The sequence below is a fragment of the Natator depressus genome, chromosome 2 (assembly GCF_965152275.1).
Source record: "Natator depressus isolate rNatDep1 chromosome 2, rNatDep2.hap1, whole genome shotgun sequence".
NCBI classification, from domain to species: Eukaryota; Metazoa; Chordata; order Testudines; family Cheloniidae; genus Natator; species Natator depressus.
This window is the reverse complement of record NC_134235.1, coordinates 224,351,148-224,366,276: the sequence shown is the minus strand read 5'-3', so window position 1 is coordinate 224,366,276 and position 15,129 is coordinate 224,351,148. Positions and strand designations below refer to the sequence as shown.

Below are 15,129 nucleotides of genomic sequence, written 5' to 3'. Positions count from 1 at the left end.
GAACAAAAGAATCACCAGACTGGATCAGACCCGAGGTCCATCTAGCCCATCCCGTCTCCAACAGTGACCACTTACTGATGTTCAGAGGAAAGGTGTATGAGACCTATAGTAGGCAAATGCAGGATGTTGCCCACATTAGGTCTCCCCAATCTCCAACAGTTAGATTGGCTTAAGCCCTGAAAGCATGAAGTTTAGTATCCCTTCCAAAATTTAGTATCTCTGCTGAGACTTCCAAGAGGGGTCCCAATTAACATCAACTGTGACAATGTAGACACTTGTCCACTAGGAATTCGACTGACAAACTCATTTCACATAGAACGCACAGCCTCTAAATTGTGAATTACTGTGGGCCACTGCCATCCTAGGCTGGAATCAAAATAGCCTTTTCCACAGTAGGCATTTATCTAATAATAAATTTACTACTTTGGCAGCAGCGGTGGGAGTGCTATGGTAGACAATGCACTGGCCCCCTGAAGCATTTTAAGTATTGTATTATGTGGACCTGCTCTGAGCAGGATTAGATTATGTTTAGGAAACACAAATAGTGCCTGAAGCCATATCTATAAAAGCTCTGACCATTGCTACCAGAAGGTGAAGCTGACTTGAGAGTACTAACAGTGAGAAAAGTTTGGCAAGAAAACATAGTGTAGACATACAACCCTCCAGTGACCTAGACGCAAAAAGCAGAAAATCATATTCCTATCACATTTTGCTTGCTATGAACATTGTTACCAAACAATCACTCCTGTATTCCCAGACATTTTCTTCCTTTTAAAAAACAGTTTCACATGAATAAAGGCAAGAAAACATTTTTGATTGTTAAACTGTGAGTAGTATTGGTTATTGACTTGTAAACTGATGTGTAGCGTATGAACAGAATGTCCAGAAATACAGTCGCTTTCATTTGCACTTTATCACCACAAAATATTTATACTGTATGCCTTACAGAAAACAAATAGTATGCAACATACTTGAAATATGGTAACAGCATACAATTAGTTACTTGGATTTTAACTCAGGGAATTTGATCACAGCTGAAAAATGTAGTGTAACAATACTATTTTTCCCTATATGCAATATGCAAAAAATTGAGTTTGGAAATTTAAGTTAGCGTGTGTCCACAAGACCTCTAGTTCATTTCAAAGTATTTCCTTTCTTGATCATTTTATACTATGAAATGCATAAAATAACTTTGCAACATAATGTACTAAATGCTTCGAATTTAATATTCTACATTCATACCAAAAACAATTAACAGTTTTTACAAATAGTGTTATTTACTAAATTACACTCTTCTACAACAGTGGAATCCATGTACATATGCCAACATTAAATGGAATTTCAAAAATAAAAGAGTACTTGACTACCGCATATACTCTATTAAAACCAAGACAGACTTTAACATTCTCTTTTCTATGAGAGACAAATTATTCAGCTTTCCAGAAGTACATGCAGGAGAGAGGAATAGAAAAGAAATCTCCTGCCACCTTCAGGCTGAGGCATCAGGAAGAAAATGAGCTTTGGACCTGCAGCATATATATATATATATATATATATATATATATATATATATATATATATTCCGAATCCAGCCAGTTGAATGTTTCTCAGACACAAAGAGAGCCTAATATAAGATATGAATGAATTTTTTAAAACAATTTTCTGTGTTTTTCATATCAAGGCCTTTTTTAGGTGTCAGACTGTGGACATTGTACTTTATAATATACGTATTGAAGTGACCAGTATTTTTAATAGTTGAAACAGGGGCAATAGGGACAACTCTGTTGTGAAGTTGGTCAGTTGTATGAAGACTGAACAAAAGAAAAAATGATTCTGCCTGTTGCTATTCATAGCAAAATTAGCATGAGGTGGAAAAAAAAAACTTAGGGTGAAATAAAACTCAAGAAAAACTTAAAGGAGACATTTTCCTTCTCTGCTCCTAAAAATGGATACATGCTGCTTTCGCTGAAGGTAAGTACCACACTGAAGCCAGGCAGCTGCTGTAACACATATTGTTATTGCCCATCTGCCTGTAAAACCCAGCAGACTGGGGAAGGAGGTTAAAAGCGATATAAGTGAAGATTACACAGAAATCTTTGAAAGCCAAGTGAAAGTAGTTAAGAGTCAAGTGAACGAACTTAAAGAAACCCAGTTTTTCTTTCAACATTGTGGTAGGACCATTGATTTTAGGCTGGAGAATAAGATATCAGCTCTCCAGCCTAAAATCAACGTTCCTACCACCTGGATGAAATCTGAGACCCATGGGTCAACCTCAGTCAGATAATCAAAGATAGCTCTCATTAGAAGCAGAGTTCTCTATTTTGCACACAAGTTTCAATATTTGCAATTACAGATAGAATTCTCTGAAGTTCTGATGACCCAAACTCATTTTCGTTTCAGAAATCAAAGGTAATAGCCACAAAGAAACTATGTTGTGGAAGACAGTGCACTGCTGTAAGGCTTTCGAAAAACATTCAGTGATCCTTATATTGTTGTCTTCTAAGCCTCCTTTCTACTTTTTTTGGGCTTAAGTACACTATATTAATAATGTACAGTGCTACAGTAGGCATATTCCAGCTGGAACCACTAAAGACTTATATACAGAGGCACCAATAGCAAGTATGGCCAGGGCACACATTTTTCCAATCCTAAAGCTAGATGGTGGCAAACTCTGGTAGCAGTCTCCTCCAGAACATCAATGTAGCAATCTTTTCAGTTTGGACTGCACCTTAGTTTTCGTCTCTGGAAAAACCAAATTTCCTTGGGATGCTTTACAATAATACTTGCTATCTTTGTTGTGCCTATATGCATTGAACTGATAGACATGGACAAAATGTCTATAAAATTAAGTGAACAGAAATCATTTAGGAGAACTTGCGCCTGTTGGTCACAGAAAGCAAAGCACTACAACACCCTATCTAAAGTCAGATAACAGTTTTTCTAGTCCTTCATGGATACAGAAAGATTTTTTTAAAAACACTTTCGTACTACATTCAGAATTTACACGCAAAGAAATCAAGACATTCAAAGAATGAGCTTTCTATAGTGTAATATGGTAGATAGTATTTTTGAAGGAAACAAACTTTTGAACAGCCTGACTTGTTGGCATTTAAAATCTCAGCTTTAACTTTTTGTTAGAGAAACTGTAGAGAGATACACTCTTTTCATTCACATTTCACACAGGAAGACAAACCAAGAAATGTGAAACTGCTCTCCATATAGTACAAGGCAGGTTTAGGACTCTGAAGGATTGACAGCAACAAAGTATCAGCAGTGGGATTCACAGGCGGAATACATTAAAAATAACTAGCGAGAAGTAGTTTGAACTGAAGGGCAGTGGCCAAGTAATTTGTAGGAAAGGAAAGGAGGTTGAATAAGAGAGTTAGTGTAATAAAGGTGTCCAACATGTTACAGATATTAGCTATCACTGAAAAGTCTATCCTGAGGAAGAGAAAATATAACCAATTTAGGACACTGTGGAGAGAAGCAAGAAGTAGTGGTAAACATAAGAAGTGTGATGTGAGCTTAACAGACAATCATGTTTGTAAAGAGGTCTGAGCTGGAAGTGTACCAGTTATTCTTAATAGGAAATGTTTACGGATATTACTAAGTTTGACAGGCAAGTGAAAAGCTTAGAATTTTACTTAAGAATACTGGCAAGTGACATGAAAAGGGGCATGAGGCAATAGGAATGTTGGTAAAGAATGACATTGATCCTGCTGAATCAGTCATCTAATGTACCGCAGTTCTACACCACAATCTGTGCTGCAATTTAGGACAAAATATATGATTCTAAGTTGTTCACAAAACTTGTCATTACAAAACTTAGATAAGGACAATGATGTTAACAGTAAAAGAAATGGAGAAAGATAGGAACTTAGCAGTCAAGGAGGAGACACTGGTAGAGTTTAGAGTGACAGATCTGAAAGATCCCATTTTGGAAACAGTTTTGCACCTGGAGGGGACAAAGTGCACACTTGGCCAGAAGCTATTTTAGTTTTAAACCTTAAAAGTGAATAAATATGCATGATACATAAGGTGGAAGATGGGACCATCTAAGATGCACATAATAGATTTTAAATGCTCAGTAAATACAAAGAACAAAACACAGACTTGCACTAAAAGTTTTCAGAATAGATTTGTCTAGATTTTCCAATGTCTGAAAATTCTAATGCAAAACAGACGATTTCAGAGAATCTTCAATCTTAGAGAAAAATGGCCAAATTTAAATTGAGAAGAGAAAAAAGACAAAAGATGCCAGATGTGCTTACAGATTTTATGAAAATAGAATAGTATCAGTTATTAGCAAGAGGCATAATAAAAATCGAGTTTTGCTAGGCCATACAGAATTCCACTGATGCTTAGTAGTTACAAAAGCCTTAGGCCTTTATTTGGGAATGTACTTAAGCATGTGCCTAACTTTAAGCAAATGAGTAGTTCCACTGAAGTCAGTGGAACTATCTTCATGGTTAAAGTTAGGCATAGGCTTACTTAAGTATATTCCTGAATCAGGGCCTAAGGAAACACGAATTAGAAGGGGTTTTTTGTTTGTGTAGCAATTCTACTCTTCTCCATCAAAGTCATTTCTCTCCTTTTGGAATAAATTATCCAATACACACAGAGGATAGCCCATAATCCTAGTTGCATGCCTTCATCAAGACATAAACCACTTTAAGGTACAAAAGATTCCAAGACATTGTTTTATGTTCCCCCTTAAATCCCACAAATGTAACTGGCTATACTAAGAAGTCATGACTTATGGGGATAATCAGATTGTTGGAGAGAAAATATAAGAAATAGCAAAAGATAGTAGTTTCACTAGCTGAAAAGAATACCACTATGCTGCAATGCAATATGTTGGGGTTTGCAACCATATTGTTTAGTATTTATGCAATCTATTTGGTTGACAGCATTCACAGGCAAAATATCGACCAATGTTTGCGAATGATAGCAAACCTAAAGACATGGCAAATAACTATAAACACTGCAAACAGATTCAGAAAGTATTGGATAGTCAAGGTGACTGAGCAATAACACATGTACAAGAATGAAACATAAGAAGCAATACATTAAAATGGAAAATAAATATTAAATTGACCAATTATGGCATGTATGCTAAACAAAACCAGAATGTGGGTTTTATACTGAGAGATCTGTAAAGCTACCTTTACAAAATGGGCTGAATTAAAAAAAAAGGCAAACGGGATGCTAGCGTGCAACAACAGAAATAGAATACAAATCAAAAGAAACATTCTTTTGTATAAGATGCATTGATTAGACCACTCTAAAATGATTCATTCAGTTACTGTTACCCTTTCACTGAGTTTATGAGTGGCATACAGAGAGTTTCATGCCCCAAAGAGTGAGAGACAGGACAACCTGTGTAAGTTCACATCACTACAGAACAGAATGTAAAATGATCTAAAATTTTAACCAAATTATGAAGAGTTTTGAGAAAGTGAAATGAGAAACTATTCATACTAGAGAAGGTATTAAAAAAACAACAAGGCATTAGACAACTAAAAATCAGGAAATTAAGAAGAGATATTGGATTAAGGCTGAAGTGTTTTGTGTAATAATAGTACACAGAACAATTTTGCTAAGCAGGGCCACAAGAGTTAAAATAAAAATGTAAAGGTTTGCTCAGCCAAGTGACTATATCTGTCCACAGTTCTTCATGTGTGAGCTAAATAATTACAAGAGTCATGACTAATGTAGTGTATTCATGTTTTTCTTCCAGTTTAAAAATTCCATTCATTCCCATCCAAACTCAGTTTCTCTGTCTTTGGTGTAATCTTCACCAATAAACACACAATACAGGTCAGAACCCTAGTTATACAACGCTAGTATGGAAAAGTACATCATTATAGGCTTTAAACAATAAGTTGTAAGATTCTGATCAGTTTCATGGTCCCATGATATGTTTAGCAGCCTGTAAATAGGTGTTTTAAATAGTTATTATTCTAAAACAGAATCATCATTTGCTGTGACCTCGCCAGACCATTTAAAAGGTTAACTAATTTACTTTGGTAGATAATGCCAGCTAATAGTATCTGCAGACTACAGGAAGCCATGATATACTTAAGTTCAATTCACAATGAATGACACCTAGATGTAGTTACGTTTGGAAATTAACATGTAGACCTTAGCACATAAATATTAACAATGAAATGCAGATTTAAGCCTTTTCCTGCATTGCAAAAGGATATCACATCCTTCACAAAACTAGGTACAACTATGAAACATGGTCATCTGTTCATGATTAAAATAAAATAGTAATGTAAAATATTTTAACAGTGTGTTAAATATATTCACATGATCACCAGCGCTATTTCAAATGGCCACTATTGCAATCACACACTATTATGTACATAACGTTTATGCCACAAAAGTTTGCAAATTGAGTTTTCACAGACTAGCCAATTTTACCAGACATAAATAATCTTGTACCAATTTTAGGCCTTTTAAAATGAATTAAGTGTCCTAAATATTTTTGTTCCTCTGCAAAATTAAAAAAAATCCTAAAAAGTCAGTGCAAATTGAATCATTGAACCTGTTCACCAGGGTAGATTCCTATTAAACTGAGGATAAACAATGTTTAAGAGATTAAAGGAAGAAGCTTATAACGTTGTCAACTGCATTTAGCAGAGGTGAGAGGAGATTAGGAATCAGAAGTTCTGGGTCCTATAGTAGTGCCTTCTGGGAGTAAGTATGTGGTTGTGGTGGCGGTGGTTGTTGACTGCCTGCTGGTGGAGGCAGGGTTGAAGATGCTAAGTTATAATTTGGCACCTGGGACACATTAGTTCCAGCATTCTGGTAAGCAGCAACATCAACAGCAGCAGGAGGTGGACTGTACATTGAAGCCTGGTTGGAATATGTGTTTCCAGGAACAGAGCTGACCATTGCACTGAGAGAAAGGGAAATGAAAAGTTGTATAAGAAAGAAGGTAGGAAACAAGTCAATAGGACTGCAAAATTAATGCAAGTTTTTTTTAGATGTATTATATATATATATGCATGAAAAGCACCTCTCCTGGGCTCAATTTCAAAGAAAATCTTGAAGATGTGCCACACCCCCAAGCTTCATATTCATAAATTTAACTCTGGATTATAAATCTATGCTTTTATTTTCAACTGTATATAACACATGATTCAAGTCCTATTTCTATTCTGTTAACAAAAAGTTACATATTGTAACTGGTAATATACATTATGCAAAGAATGCAAAAGCTTTACCAACATATATATTTTTCACATCACATCTTCTAATAATAAGTAATTTAAGTAAGGAAAAATGAATACTTTAAAATAACTCACGGCAGACATCTTTCCCCACCTACTTTAAAACAAAGTCACTGCAGAAAGCCAAAAATTCATCCTTTTCTTAAATTAACTTCAAGTCCAGCTGAAACTTTTGACCTTATAGGCGGCTCCCTAGATACTTTCTCTACAGAGACCCACTCCCAATGCCCTTGTATCTGGGTAAACATACAAGCTTCGCTGAGTCTGCGAAATCTACGTAACCCTTTTCCAATATGATCAGTACCTGCCAACATGGCAAGGTGTTTGAAGCAAAGGAAGGGCAATCATCCTTAATGGCACTCATCATACTTCATGTTTTAGAAAGTACTAGAAACCAGTCAGAGCAGCAGGACACGTGCATGAAGCTGCCTTGCATGTTGTATATATTCAGTGAACATGGTTATTTGGAACCCAGCCATGCCCATGGTTTCTTCATATTGTTCTTGTGTAAAGAGCACAAGACACAATAGGTGTTTCACAATCAAAGAATGTTTTGTGTACAAATTTCATACAATTGCTAAAAATACTTTTTTTATCTAAACATCAGTAAATACACACTGGAAGTGACTGCACTGTGGAGTTCAGTCAATTATGACTAAAATAAAGGTTGTCCAGAACCAAATTTCCCCTTAAAAGTCAGTCCTAGTTATTTAGGATGAAATTTAAGTTTATTTAGAATAGGTAAATATTAAAATTACTTAGCATAAGATGTCTGAGCTGGCTGACTAGGCAGTCCTGAGCTTGCCGATTGAGGAACTGTGCCTTGGTTGAGAGAAGGAAGTTGTTCTTGGGGCAGATTATAGCCTTGAATATGGCCCATTTGCGCACTCCCTGCCACCAGATATGTACTACTTTGAGGCTGCCCTGGGTAAACCTTAAAAAAATAAACAAAAGATGGTCATAGATAAAATACCAGAACATGTTATTGCTACTTAGTTAATTGTTAAGTTCAGAATCTAAAGAAAAGTCTCTCAAGCCTTTGCCCACAAAAAGCTGTGTATTTAAAAGCAACTTGGCTAATTTGCACTGTGCCATAATGTTCTAACAAACAGTGGAGAGTACTAGGATTGTACCATAAATTTTTTCTCTTTCTCAAAAGGAAAAAGACTCCAATACTCTAGGAATTTCAAATACTCTAGGAATTGTTTGAGACACTGTATACCAAACAGGACAGTCATTAAATTCAAAAAATATATAGTTTTAGTTGTGGTAATTCAAAATATTACTGTAGTTTTTTCCTTCTGAATAAAAGTTCAAAATTTCAACTGTTTATCAGAGAACAGACAGTGTGGGGAACTGTGGTCTAGCAATATGGTGCTGGCTTTCCTTTGTATCCAGCTGCTAATAGAAAATTCAAAGATAATATTTTTTTATTTTTAGCTAACATTTTCATGTAAGTAACTGCTGAGGCTGTCATTGGGATGTTATGTGAATGGGAGGGAAGGTGGTCTGCTACAGAAAATTCAATCTGGAAATAAGCATAGCTTTACCGAGTATAATTAGCCAACAGAACAGTTTACCAAATATTAGGTTCTCCATCTCTTGATGTCCTTACATCAAGACTAGATGCTACTGCCAAGAAGCATGCAAATGTACCTTAAGTGTACTGCAACCCATGTACTTCTGTAATTTAAGAACAACTCCTATACAGGGTTTTGGGTAAGGAAGATAATAGAAGAGGTTGTTTGTGATGGAAAGAACATACGGTTGAACTTAAACTTTACTGTGGCTGATTACTTTTTGGCTTGAATGTGTGAAGGAACTGCTGGCTTTCCTTTTGCTCATTTTCTTTTCGCACAGGATAAGCACTTTTTTTGTAAATTTTATAAATTGAAACAAACAAAACAGAGCTAAATTAAGTCAGAGTCTGTGCTAAAAAATCTTTTCAAAGCCTGCAACTGAACATGAACAAGTTTCAAGAGTCTCTTTATTTTTGTCTTTTACATAAACAGTGTTTTGTTTAAATACAACTATAATTTGTATTTGACTGCTAATGCTGGAAATGTAGTACAGTTTAGTTCTGGAGACAACAAAACATCCTCACCTCAGGAAAAAAAGATGAGATTAAGTTAACTGGTCTAAAGGTAACTAGGGAAAATAAGGGAGAGGCTGCAGCTTCTGTCCATAGAGGGTACCAAAGAATATAGATAAGGGTCACTTGCTTGCATAGAATATACACTCAGACAATAGGGCTTCCAAGATTCTGTGATCTGCTGCTTTAAAAAGTTACTGTATAGTCATTTTACTGCTGTAAGACAATTTTTTCTCATAGCGGCTAACTTTGTACAATGATTAGTCATAGTGCATCACTGATAACTTACAAGGCAACTTAGCCATAATCAGCTCAATAAAAACTCAATATCTTCCAGGTCTTTAAAATCAAATATGTACCTGAGAGCCAGAAACACCAGAAGATTGCATATAATAATGTTGGTTTGGTAGTTTTGCATACATGGAATACATTGGGTCTTCGTTCATCAACTTGGTATATAATGAAAGAGCCTCCATGACCTTAACATTGAGCTCTGAAAGTTCTGAATGTTTCCTGGAATAATTAATAATATTTTAATGTAAACTGAAGTTCCCTTTTATAGAAATATCTTCATATATCATCTATTATATCATATGGCTTACTGTACATTTTAGATATTTATACTGAACTGTGTAATACAGTGGATCTGTACATGATGAGGTACCATAGCAAACTACTCTTACTACATGGGAAGTGATGCCTAGACACACTGATCAAGTGTCATAACTTTGATTAGTAGTCAGAAATATTACTTCTTCATCAAGTAGACAAGCAAGACATTTTAATGTTACTCCTGAGTATAGGCAGAAGATACAATATTTCAGCATTCTAAAGTTAGCAAAAGAAATCATTCACACTAAAAGTACTAGCACTTCTTTGAGAGAAAATCCACTCAGTCATCTTCCCATGAGGGACACCGCTTTTATTTATATTACCATACTGCCCAGGAGCCATAAACATGGAGCAGGACTTTAACAACTACGTGTACCTTCTCTGGCACGTACTATATTGAAATTAGTGATGGCAAACTATAATGTAAATGATTGGTACTTTTGCTATTATTTCAAAAGAGTCTGAGCCTTAATAATCAGTATCAGCATATACATATGTACTTTCTTACCTGTCAATATCTTCCAGCTTTTCATCAATGAGAGGTCCCATTTGGTGGCATATTGCTAGGAAAGAATTAAATATATATAATCTGAATCATGAAGGTATCAGTTGTTTGTACTGAAAATCAGAAAGTAATCATGGTTGTAAGTGCTTTAAAAAAAAAAGGTACCTGAAATATTTAAACATCAAAAGAAATTTCTAAGATCATAAATACAATTTAACTTGTGATTCATAAAAGCTAGAGTAAAAGTTGGTTATGTACCTTTTTTATTAAAGATTGAGGCCTAGCTTCTCCAAGTTAGATTTTGCAAACTGGGAAGCAACAGAACCCAGCATAAATCCCTCACTTCCCCTTACATTTTTGAGGAAGTGGAATAACTCAAGAAGCTTTTGCAGTTCTCACTGTTCCTTCAAAGTACTGCAATCCTGGAATTTGTATCAATAAGGCAATTCTGATGATGGTCAATAGATATTAGTAGACTGTTGCAAAGAAACAAAAACAAAACCTAGCTCTTATTTTTCACTAGATCTCAAAAGCAGTTTACACAGAAGGTAAATATCATTATCATCATTTTAGAAATGAAGAAAATGAGGAACAGAGAGGTGAAGTCACTTGCCCAAGGTAACCGAGCAGGCCAGTGACAGAAAAAAATCACTCATTAGCCTCTAGACTCTGACTTCTATAAATATACCAAGTTATTTTTGCAAGTTTAAAAAAGAATGGTTACCTACAGTAACTGTGGTTCTTCAAGATGTGTTGTATGCATGGATTCCACTCTTGGTGCAAACGCGCCCTTTATGCACAAGACTGGGATCTTGGCTAGCAGTGTTCACTGGGGCCAGGCCTGCATCCTGTGTGGCTCAAGCCCTATTCCTCCCCCAAACTGAGGGCATAAAGCAGGGCAGGCCCAGTCCCTGAGTTTCTCCACCCATACAGAATCCCAGAGGAGTACAAATCCATAAGTAGTGGGGAAGGAGGGCGAGTCATGGAATTTATGTGGACAACATGTCTCAAAGAACCATAGTCACTGTCAGTAAAGTAATTGTTCTTTCTTCAAGAGGTTGTCCATTCTTGGTGACTAACAAGCAGGTATCTGTTTGCTTGGAGGTAGACAGTAGGAGTCCTACTTAAACAGCGACTACAGAACAAGCCCAACCAAAGTGGGCATCTGATCTGGAAACCTCTATTAAACAACAATGTCTTGTAAAAGTGTGGACTATGCTCCATGTTGCTGTGCTACAGATTTCAGAAACAGGGACATTCTTCAAAAAGGCAGCAGGGGCTGCTTGGCTAGGTGGATCTAACCTGGCTAATTCATGATGTGCCCTTATACAGCTGGGGACCCCTCATAGATAATCTCAGAGGATACTACCTGACTCAGTGGTGGGCAACCTGTGGCCCATCAGAGTAATCTGCTGGCGGGCCACAAGACAGCTTGTTTACATTGACCATCCACGGGCATGGCTGCCCGCAGCTCCTAGTGGCCGCGGTTCGCTGTTCCCGGCCATTGGGAGCTGTGGGAAGTGGTGTGGGCTACAGGGACGTGCTGGCTGTTGCTTCCCTGTTGAGGTTACAGGGACAAACCATCCCGATGAGTCGAAAGAATAGTAAACATGGCAAGCGACCAGCTTGGCTTAATGGTGAAATCCTAGCGGATCTTAAACATAAAAAAGAAGCTTACAAGAAGTGGAAGGTTGGACATATGACCAGGGAAGAGTATAAAAATATTGCTCGGGCATGTAGGAAAGATATAAGGAGGGCCAAATCGCACCTGGAGCTGCAGCTAGCAAGAGATGTCAAGAGTAACAAGAAGGGTTTCTTCAGGTATGTTGGCAACAAGAAGAAAGCCAAGGAAAGTGTGGGCCCCTTACTGAATGAGGGAGGCAACCTAGTGACAGAGGATGTGGAAAAAGCTAATGTACTCAATGCTTTTTTTGCCTCTGTTTTCACTAACAAGGTCAGCTCCCAGACTGCTGCGCTGGGCATCACAGAATGGGGAAGAGATGGCCAGCCCTCTGTGGAGATAGAGGTGGTTAGGGACTATTTAGAAAAGCTGGACGTGCACAAGTCCATGGGGCCGGACGAGTTACATCCGAGAGTGCTGAAGGAATTGGCGGCTGTGATTGCAGAGCCCTTGGCCATTATCTTTGAAAACTCGTGGCGAACGGGGGAAGTCCCGGATGACTGGAAAAAGGCTAAGGTAGTGCCAATCTTTAAAAAAGGGAAGGAGGAGGATCCTGGGAACTACAGGCCGGTCAGCCTCACCTCAGTCCCTGGAAAAATCATGGAGCAGGTCCTCAAAGAATCAATCCTGAAGCACTTACATGAGAGGAAAGTGATCAGGAACAGTCAGCATGGATTCACCAAGGGAAGGTCATGCCTGACTAATCTAATCGCCTTTTATGATGAGATTACTGGTTCTGTGGATGAAGGGAAAGCAGTGGATGTATTGTTTCTTGACTTTAGCAAAGCTTTTGACACGGTCTCCCACAGTATTCTTGTCAGCAAGTTAAAGAAGTATGGGCTGGATGAATGCACTATAAGGTGGGTAGAAAGCTGGCTAGATTGTCGGGCTCAACGGGTAGTGATAAATGGCTCCATGTCTAGTTGGCAGCCGGTGTCAAGTGGAGTGCCTTAGGGGTCGGTCCTGGGGCCGGTTTTGTTCAATATCTTCATAAATGATCTGGAGGATGGTGTGGATTGCACTCTCAGCAAATTTGCAGATGATACTAAACTGGGAGGAGTGGTAGATACGCTGGAGGGGAGGGATAGGATACAGAAGGACCTAGACAAATTGGAGGATTGGGCCAAAAGAAATCTGATGAGGTTCAATAAGGATAAGTGCAGGGTCCTGCACTTAGGATGGAAGAATCCAATGCACCGCTACAGACTAGGGACCGAATGGCTAGGCAGCAGTTCTGCGGAAAAGGACCTAGGGGTGACAGTGGACGAGAAGCTGGATATGAGTCAACAGTGTGCCCTTGTTGCCAAGAAGGCCAATGGCATTTTGGGATGTATAAGTAGGGGCATAGCCAGCAGATCGAGGGATGTGATCGTTCCCCTCTATTCGACACTGGTGAGGCCTCATCTGGAGTACTGTGTCCAGTTTTGGGCCCCACACTACAAGAAGGATGTGGATAAATTGGAGAGAGTCCAGCGAAGGGCAACAAAAATGATTAGGGGTCTAGAGCACATGACTTATGAGGAGAGGCTGAGGGAGCTGGGATTGTTTAGTCTGCGGAAGAGAAGAATGAGGGGGGATTTGATAGCTGCTTTCAACTACCTGAAAGGGGGTTCCAAAGAGGATGGCTCTAGACTGTTCTCAATGGTAGCAGATGACAGAACGAGGAGTAATGGTCTCAAGTTGCAATGGGGGAGGTTTAGATTGGATATTAGGAAAAACTTTTTCACTAAGAGGGTGGTGAAACACTGGAATGCGTTACCTAGGGAGGTGGTAGAATCTCCTTCCTTAGAGGTTTTTAAGGTCAGGCTTGACAAAGCCCTGGCTGGGATGATTTAACTGGGAATTGGTCCTGCTTCGAGCAGGGGGTTGGACTAGATGACCTTCTGGGGTCCCTTCCAACCCTGATATTCTATGATTCTATGATTCCCATAGCTCCCACTGCCCGGGAACGGCGAACTGCAGCCACTGGGAGTTGCGGGAGGCCGTGCCTGCAGATGGTTAATGTAAACAAATGGTCTCGTGGCCCACCCGTGGATTACCCTGACGGGCCACGTGCGAACCGTGGGCCGCAGGTTGCCCACCACTGGTCTGACTCATAAGCCTTTCTACAAAGGCCACAAACAGTCTAGATGCGTTCCTGAATAATTTTGTCCTGTCGCTGTAAAAAGACAGTGACCTTACTATACCAAGTGCCTGAAGTTTAGTTTCCCCAACACTGAATGAGGCTGGGGAAGAAAACTGGGAGACAAGCATGTGGGTTCACATAGAATTCTGAAATATTCTTGGGCAGGAACGTGGGATGAGGACAGAGAGAAACCTTGTTCTTATGAAATATGGCAAGGAGTACCTACCATGAGGGCCTGAATTTCCCCTACCCTCTAACCTGATTTAATGGCCACTAAAAAACTGTCTTCATAGATAAGTGAAACAGACATATATTACTAAGAGTTCAAAGTGTGTGTGTGTGTGGGGGGGACATCCATCAACTATTAGCGATGAATCTCCCAAAACGGGGAGAAAAAACATGAATGGGGTCCTTAAAGAACCTTACCAGTGAAGGGAGGGAAAAGCACAGTATAACCCTTGGATGGAAGGGTGATGTACAGACATTTCTGCTAGATGGACCTGTATAGTTTCAGGGCTAATAAGCATTCCAATATTGCTGAAATGGGTGCTGTCAAGGGAGACAGCTGGTGCTGAGATGTACAAATAGGAAACCTCTTCTACTTAGCTTTATAAATCATTTGGATTGATGCTTTCCTGCTTTGGAGCACAATGTTCTGAATTTCAGCTGAACAGCTTCCTACAATGAATGTCATCTAGCCAGCATCCAGGCTAAGGAGGTCAGATTTAGCAACTGGATACAGCCATTGTTCTGTGAGACTATGTCCAGCAGAGCAGGTAAGGTGGCTGTGCTGAAAGAGCCATCAGATCCAAGTGCCAGAACTGCTTAGTCGATGCTGGGACTATCAATCATCAGTGCTGGGTCTTGCCTTAC

General features: G+C 38.7%; 1 protein-coding gene across 2 annotated transcripts in view; it reads right to left on the bottom strand.

Annotated features, from left to right (window-relative positions):
- Positions 1-1,593: 1,593 nt before the first annotated feature.
- Positions 1,594-15,129, bottom strand: part of STAM (signal transducing adaptor molecule) — a 78,881-nt gene continuing 65,345 nt past the window's right edge. For both annotated transcript variants that reach the window (XM_074946023.1, XM_074946024.1), the window contains 4 exons: positions 10,454-10,508; positions 9,693-9,846; positions 8,000-8,175; positions 1,594-6,907 (listed from right to left, as the gene is read on the bottom strand). In XM_074946023.1, the coding sequence (XP_074802124.1) occupies positions 6,685-6,907; positions 8,000-8,175; positions 9,693-9,846; positions 10,454-10,508 (608 nt within the window). In that variant the 3' untranslated portion in view covers positions 1,594-6,684. The remainder of the gene's footprint in view (positions 6,908-7,999; positions 8,176-9,692; positions 9,847-10,453; positions 10,509-15,129) is intronic.